At 39.5% G+C, this 8,820-nt stretch overlaps 1 protein-coding gene across 5 annotated transcripts in view; it reads right to left on the bottom strand.

Annotated features, from left to right (window-relative positions):
• The window catches only part of AGBL4 (ATP/GTP binding protein like 4), a 1,474,608-nt gene extending 1,465,998 nt beyond the window's left edge, over positions 1 to 8,610 (bottom strand). For all 5 annotated transcript variants that reach the window (XM_031934116.1, XM_031934120.1, XM_031934122.1 and 2 more), the window contains exon 1: positions 8,419 to 8,610. In XM_031934116.1, the coding sequence (XP_031789976.1) occupies positions 8,419 to 8,452 (34 nt within the window). In that variant the 5' untranslated portion in view covers positions 8,453 to 8,610. The remainder of the gene's footprint in view (positions 1 to 8,418) is intronic.
• Between the last annotated feature and the right edge of the window lie 210 nt (positions 8,611 to 8,820).

Here is an 8,820-nt window from a genome sequence, read left to right as displayed (position 1 = left end):
TATCACAAGAAGAGAAAACCAAACACCGCATGTTCTCACTCATAGGTGGGAACTGAACAATGAGCTCACTTGGACTCGGGAAGGGGAACATCACACACTGGGGCCTATCATGGGGAGGGGGGAGGGGGGAGGGATTGCATTGGGGAGTTATACCTGATATAAATGATGAATTGATGGGTGCTGACGAGTTGATGGGTGCAGCACACCAACATGGCACATGTATACATATGTAACCTGCACGTTATGCACATGTACCCTAGAACTTAAAGTATAATAAAAAAAAAAAAAAGAAATAAAATAAAAAAAAATAAATAAATAAAAAATAAAAACAAATAAAAACCCTGTGAAACAGAGTGAGACCTTGCCTCTACAAAATGTTAAAAAATTAGCTGTGTGTGGTGGCATGTGCCTGTAGTTCCAGCCAGTTGGGAGGCTGAAATGAGACAATCACTTGAGCTGGGAAATCAAGGCTGCAGTGAGCCATGATCATTCTACAGCATTGCAGCCTGGATGACAGTGTATCTCAAAATATAAATATACCCAAAGCAATCCTAAGCAAAAAAAAAAAAAAACAAAGCCAGAGGCATCACATTACCTGACTTCAAACTGTACTACAACACTACAGTGACTAAAACAGCATGGTACTGGTACAAAACCAGACACATAGACTCATGGAACAGAATAGAGGAAGCAGAAATAAAGCTGCACACCTACAACTATCTGGTCTTTGCCAAAGTAGACAAAAACAAGCAATAGGGAAATGACCCCCTATTCAATAAACAGTGCTGGGATAACTGGCTAGTCGCATGCAGAAGATTGAAACATATACAACAATCAACTCAAGACAGATTAATGACCTAAATGTAAAACCTAAAACTATAAAAACCCTAAAGAAAACCTAGGAAATACCATTCTCAACATAAGCCCTGGCAAAGATTTGATGATGAAGACATGAAAAGCAATTGCAACAAAAACAAAAATTGACAAGTGTGACCTAATTAAACTAAAAAGCTTTTGCACAGAAAAAGAAACTATCAACAGAGTAATCAGACAACCTACAGAATGGGAGAAAATTTTTGCAAACTATGCATTCAACTAAGGTCTAATATCCAGAATCTATACGGATCTTAAACAAATTAACAGGCTGGGTGTGGTGGCTCACTCCTATAATCCTAGCATTTTGGAAGGCCAAGGTGGGCAGATCGCCTAAGGTCAGGAGTTCCAGACCAGCCTGGCCAACATGGCAAAACCTGTCTCTACTAAAAAACACAAAAATTAGCCAGGTATGGTGGTATGCGCTTGTATTCCCAGCTACTCAGGAGGCAGAGGCAGGACAATCACTTGAACCCAGGAGGCAGAGGTTGCAGTGAGCCAAGATTATGCCACTGTACTCCATCTTAGGCGACAGAGTGTGACTTTGTCTCAAAACATAATAATAAATAAAAATAAAACTAACAAAAAGTGGGCAAAGGAGATGAACAGGCACTTCTCAAAAGACATACATGTGGCCAACAAGCATATGAAAAAATGTTCAACACACACATACATGAGGCCAACAAGCATATAATAAATGCTCAATATCACTAATCATTGGAGAAATGCAAATCAAAACCACAGTGAAATACCATTTCACACCAGTCAGAATGGCTATTACTAAAAAGTCAAAAAACAACAGATGCTGGAGAGGCTGCAGAGAAAGGGGAACACATACACATTGCTAATAGGAATCTAAATTAGTTCAGCTGCTGTAGAAAGCACTTTGGAGATTTCTCAAAGAACTTACAACAGAACTACCATTTGATCCAGGAATCCCACTACTGAGTATATACCCAAACAAATATAAATTGTTCTACCATAAACACACACGCACATATACATTCATCACCACATTATTCACAATAGCAAAGACATGTAATCAACCCAAAGCCCATGAACAGTAGACAGGAAAAAGAAAATGTGATATATATATTCCCTGCTCTACAGAAGCCATCACCAAATATTTTCTTACACAAGCAACCGCATCTATAATTCTCATGATAGCTATCCTTTCCAATAACCTGTTTTCTGGACAATGAACAATAATAAATACTATTAATCAATTTTCATCCTTAATAACGGCCCTAGTAATAAAACTAGGAATAGCCTCCTTTTACTTCTGAGTCCCAGAGGGGACCCAAGGAACTCTCTAATATCTGGCATACTTCTCCTTACATGACAAAAACTAGCCCCTATCTCGATTATATTTCAAATTTTCCCATCAATAAACACGAACATCCTCCTATCACAATCCTATCCATTATAGTGGGCGGTTGAGGACTCAATGAAACACAACTGCGAAAATCCTAGCCTACTCCTCAATTATTATATACATATATATCACAGAATACTATGCACAAAAAAGCCATATAAAGGAATAAGATCATGTCCTTTGCAGCAATGTGGGTGGAGCTGGAGGCCATTATAATAACGGAATTAATGCAGGAACAGAAAACCAAGTACCACATGTTCTCACTCATAAGTGGAAGCTAAACACTAATTACACATGGAGACAAAGAAGGGAACGATAGACACCAAGACCTGCTTCAGGGTGGAGAGTGGCAGGAGGGTAAGGATTGAAAAATCACCTATTGGATACTATGCTTATTACCTGGGTGATGAAATAACCTGTACACCAAACCCCACAACATGCAATTTATCCATATAACAAACCTGTGTATGTACCTCCTGAACCTAAAATAAAAGTTGAAATGGAAAAAAAATGAAAATACAAACATACATAAATACATAAATAAAATAACACAGCCCATACATAGTAATTCCTTCCACAAAGCCATGACACAGAGATTCACCTATTACTCCTGAAAGAAAGACAAGCAAACTATAATTATTGGCAGGTTGTTTTTGATGTTCCCTTCCCCAAGAGATTTATTTCTATAACATTTTTCAAAATCTTTATTTAGGAATTTACAATCTTATATAAATGTTTTCAATCCTATATAAAATTTTAGAAGTCCTTTTGTGTTTCATTGTTTTGTTTTCCTTCAGGTGACATGAAAGTACACTTTTTTCCAAGTCTGTTTAGAGACTCAAAAGTATACAACCAATAGTTCTTAAATATATATGACCAATAAAAAATCTTCCTTTGGAGTTTAAAAAAACAGAAATTTCTTTTATGGATCCCATTAAATAAATGAGAAATATAAAATGCAAAGATTAGCATATTCCCATATGGTAAACACTATCAATGAATTACTGCAAGCTTTTAAACTTGCAATAATTTTTATAATCAGAAACATCAAATTCATCTAAGAATGAAATTTTTCCTAAATCTATATTAAAATTAATACTCCATTGCTGAAATTTAACAACTAATAAAAATACTCTGAAATTCACATAAAACTGTGCTATTCTTAAATGATTCAAAGACAAAGCTGTGATTTTGTTTAGAATATGTATGCAAAATATTCACATCCTCTGACTTTCTTGATATATATAGATCTTTACTATCTTTCATTGAAAGTGACACTGAGCCACGATGCTGAAACTAAAGCAAATTACAACATTCATAGATCTCAGAAATACAGACATTATCAAAGAGCCTTAGAAGAAACAAGCACATAAACTTTCTGTCAAAAAATAGTGTTTTCTGTTCCAATACTATTGAGATCTTAATATTAAGTTAAAGCTCACTTATAATATAGAAAATCTAAAAGTGACAAAAATATTTTAAACTTTTGAAAATATTTCCAAAAATGAATAAAATTACATAAGTCCACATTCCCTTTTCCAAAATCACCAAATATCTAACTTTGGCACCAAAACTAATTTGATAGCAAAACCCAACCCAAATTTATGTGACTCTGTTTATAATTTTTATTCACTTGCTGTGAATGTGATATTGATGTGTTTGATTACACCATACTATCTCATACCCCATTGGGGGTATTATGTAATCGACAGTACATATGCAGTATTGCCTTTCCATAATAAAAAGAAATTTGAGTTCTGAAATATATTTGTATCCAAACCTGCCAGATAAGGGACTGCAGACCTGAATTTCCTCTTCTTTTAAAGGTGATTTTCTACTATGCCTTTAGGAAAAAAAAATTATCTTTCTCTCTCTCTCTCTCTCTCTCTCTCTCTCACACACACACACACACACATATACACACACCAATTAAGATATCATTTCTTTGGGAGTGTAAGACATTGTATACTTTCCATAACTTATCTCTAATTCTCACCTTAAAAGTAGCTGTTATCATCCCCAGTTAACAAATACAGAAACTAAAACAAAAAAGGCTTAACTACTACTTTGTCCAACCACTAACACAAGCTATCAAACAATATTCTCATTTCTAAGGCTTTTTACAATTTCAACATTCTGCCCATAATTGGTTTCAGATTCATATAGAACTGCTTTTTGAAATAGACCCATTTATTTCACAGAGAGTGATTAAGGTCTATTTTAACAGACTGCATAATTTTAAAAAATGTTTGTCTACCAGGGCCTCCACAAAATAACTTGACAAAATAGAAAAACAAATTATTTTACCAGGTAATTAAAATAAAAGCTTTTTTTATAATAGCTGCAACAGAGGGAGAAGAAGCTAAGAAAAAGAAGCAGGTGCAATCTTGCATGAGACTAATACTCCAACATGTAACTAATTGTAAGGTTTTCTTTTTTATTAGTATTGATAATCAAATTTATAGGGAAAAAGAAAAGTCCTGACATTTATGTCCCCATTTTAAAGCACAAGATTTAAAAGAAGAAACTTCCTTTTGTAAATCTGACCCTCTTACAGAGCCATCTACATGCTCTGTAAAAAGCTTGGATATAAAAAATTTCAAATCAGAAGTAGGGTTTATAAAAAGATCTGAGCCCATTTCTTTCCATTTCACCTTGTTAGAATATGCTTAGTTTAGAATATTTCCTGTAAGGCAGGAATTTTCATCATGGCTATGATTTCTTCAGAAAGTGGTATGTTGTAATACAAACACAAAGCCAAATAATGAATCTGGATAATATTCAAATTGTCAAAAAAACTAATCTTCCACTAATTATTTGCAGATCTTAATTATGTTGTCAACTTCTCTATGCCAAAACTTCTCCACATATAAAACACAGAGAAAACCTTAGAGAGTTGTTATGAGACTGAAGTAAAATGTATAAAGCACTTAGTACAATGCATGGTACAAAACAAACACTTCATAAATGTTGGCTATTTCAAGTGAGATAAGAAATTACCAGATGGCCATATTTTGTATCAGGGGACTCCAGCCAGCAATAGCTGCACACCTAATCTAAACCAGTCAATTCTGACACTGGACAGTGATTTAGTGGTAAAAGACAAGGAGGGTCAATAAAATTCTCTCTCTCAGAAATTTGAAGTAAACAAAGACTGAGGCATTTATTCGCCTAAATGGCCTGTCTTTTTACCATCATCAGCTTTCTAACGTCAGTGTTACCAATGACCTCTCTGTTGCTAAATCTAGTTTTTTAGCCTTCATTTTGTATTGCTTGGCAGTATTCAGTCTACTGAGTATTCCGTTTCTCTTGAAACATTCCTTTGGTTGTGCTCTAATCTCTCCAGTTGAACCTTCTCAGTCTCTTTGGGAGGCATTGAAATATTGCAGCTACTCAACACTTCATCCCAGGCCTCTTCTCCCTCTAGGCAATTTCATCCACACCCATGGCTTGAGTAATTATTTCTATGTCAAAATAATTATCTCTATGCCAGTTTCTACTTTTCTTGTAAATTCAACCAGCTTGTCAATCTCTCTACTTATTTGGATGTCCTAAAGATACTTCAATCTCCACATAGTCTAAAACCAAATTCATGATCTTTCCTCTCACACCTACCCAAAGCCCCTTCCAATGCTCCCTATCCCAGTAATGGCACCACTAACTATCCAGTTGCACAAATTAGAAAATGAGAAGTAGTCTTTGATACTTCCTTCTCCATCATCCTCATATTTCACTAAGTCCTATTAATTTTAGCTCCTAAGTATTTCTCAATTCCTTCTCTTCATCTCCACTGCTACCTTCCAAGGTCTCTTTGTATGCACTCTTGTATCCTCTGTACTCTCCTCACTGTAGCTGGTGAAGAGTATATCCTATATCCACTCTTGTATCCTCTGTACTCTCCACATTGTAGCCAGAGTTGTTTTTTAATTATTCTAATCATGGCACACTTCCATTTAAAAGCCTTCGATGGCTTGCCATTATTCTTAAGATTTCTGACCCAAATTCATATCATAGTCTACAAAATACTGGAAGATCTGGCTTCAGCATATCTCTTCTCTCTTCCCATTGCCCTACATGTACCCACACTTGTCTCCTTTCAGTTCCTTAAACGCAGTATAACATGTTTCCACCAGTCTTGGGTTTTGTTGTTGTTGTTGTTTTGTTTTGTTTTTTGAGACAGAGTCTCACTCTCTCACCCAGGCTGGAGTGCAGTGGCATGATCTTGGCTCACTGCAACCTCTGCCTCCCAGGTTCAAGCGATTCTCCTGCCTCAGCCTCCCAAGTAGCTGGAACTACAGGCGTGTGCCACCACACCCGGCTAATTTTTTGTATTTTTAGTAGAGACAGGGTTTCACCATGTGAGCCAGGATGGTCTTTATCTCCTGACCTTGTGATCCACCCACCTCCTAAAGTGCTAGGATTACAGGCATAGTGAGCCACCACGCCCGGCCCTGTCTTGGGTTCTTTGCACATGGTTTTCCTGCTGCCTGGACTACTCTTTGCCCTTTTTTTCAATTATCCAATCCCCATCATATGTCAGCTAAAACATCACTTACAGACAATATTAGTAATTCAGTTATTCATTTAAGAAATATTTATAAAGAACATACTAAACACTTAGTTCTAGACATGTGGTATTGATAAAACAATGCCCTTGTAGAGCTTACATTGTAGTGGAAGGAGACAGGAAATAAGTAATACAAGCAAGTAAATTAAATAGTATGTTCAAAGGCAATAAATGCTATGAGAAAAAAAGGAAAAGAACAAAGTAAGCTAATCCAAAGCAGGGAAATTCCAGTGCCTAACTTATTGCCTGGCATACAGTTAGCACTCAATAATATTTGTTGAGTGGATGAATGAATAAAGGAATGAGCATGTTCAAGTTATGAGGGAGCTAAAACTATAAAATGAGTATAGGAGCTACTCAATAAAACAGAGATGCCATGAAAGAAAGGGAAATAATGAAGGTCTTGAGAGATAATGGTTCCCTGAACCATTTCTGAGGGTGTCATAGTTTTCAGTTCCATTGTCTGGTGTGTGTATGTACCATAACCACACACACACAGACACACACACACACCAGGACCAAAGTAATTCAAGTGGATCACTCTTGTAATGATAATACCTGATCAGGACACATATACAAGGTTATGTATACCACTGCCAATACCCATCACACACATATCCCCAAAGCCACTGCTTTTCTATCCACACACCCATGTCATTCCATAACATCCAGTTCTTCAGTGGTCAGCCTCATTTAGAGTCAAACTGCCTCCTATATAGCCAAAACTGTAAAAACCTTTGCTTTCTTCTATGACCCTGTGAGACACTTAAAGTCAGTATCTCACAAAGCCCAGCCATATGCACAAGAGGTCCCCTCAGGAAGAGGATCCTGGGTCTCCCTTCTTGTCAGTCTCCCTGTCCCTTAAAGGGTCCACAGAAGTGTGGACATGCACTCCTTTGATTCTGAATGACCTTCAAGATCACTGAACCCACATACTCTCACACTCAGGCTCCAGCCTCCTTTGCTAGGCTCCTAAAGGACTGGGGCTCTGGGTATCCCCTCAAGGCCTCTTGTCTTTTTAAGGACACATACAAGGATTATTTGCATAAATTTCTCTGTGACCAGGGGTGACCCTGAGGACACCGCACATCCCCAAACACAAATACTCTAACTCTCCTTTCCATGGCACTGTCTGATATTAAAGTAACACACCTTCCACGTATACCTCCCTCTTTAGAGTCAGAGCCTCCTACTCCCACCCCTAGCCCAAATCATGCCCCTTTAGGGATCTCTCCCACGCTCCCACAGGGCTGTGTACACCCTTTCCATGACACAGCCTAGCCCTAGGATTAGCCTTCACCACAGGTGATCCCAGATTAGGGTCCTGTGTCTTCCCTCGGGTCCCAGCCCCTTCTGGTCCATGCTCTCTCAGAAGTGTGCACACTCCCCCACACTCCCCTCCACCACCCTGACTTCGAGGTCCCTGACCGCCATTCAGAGGGGTACACGCCACCCTTGACCCCTGACCCTGAGGTCATAACCCACCGCACAAATATACAGGGGCGCCTCCTCAGGAGTAGGACCATGCCCGAGTCCCCTCTTCCCTGAGACCCGGGACAGCCTGGCCGCCTCAGCCTTCCCCATATCGACCGCCCCCACAGACCTGCCTCAGGCGCCGTCTGACTCCCCTCCGCCATTTTTGTTGTCCCTCAGTCTGCGAGCCCACGCGAAGACCGCAGGGCAGTAGGGAGCGGGTGGTGGGATCAGTGGGCTGACAGGAGCTCCCTCAGGAAGACGCGGCACGACGGTTGCCAGGGCAACGGGCGGCCGGCGCGCGGGCGGCCGGCGCGCGGCTGAGGGCGGGAGGGACGCCTGGGAGGAGCGTGCGTCCAAGGCCCCGCCCCCGCGGCGCGAGCCGGGGCCTTAGCCGGGACTGGGGCCTTAGCTGGGATCAGGGCTCCGCGGCGCTGCTCCTCAGCAACCCAGCCACCGCATCGTGGCAAGTGAGCAGGCTCCGCCACCCCTAGAGCGCAGGGGCCAGGTCTGTAAGGATGGCACTTTCCTT

This window comes from Piliocolobus tephrosceles, chromosome 1, assembly GCF_002776525.5.
Source record: "Piliocolobus tephrosceles isolate RC106 chromosome 1, ASM277652v3, whole genome shotgun sequence".
Lineage (NCBI taxonomy): Eukaryota > Metazoa > Chordata > Mammalia > Primates > Cercopithecidae > Piliocolobus > Piliocolobus tephrosceles.
The sequence above is the reverse complement of the archived record's forward strand: the minus strand, read 5'-3'. Positions and strand labels throughout refer to the sequence as shown.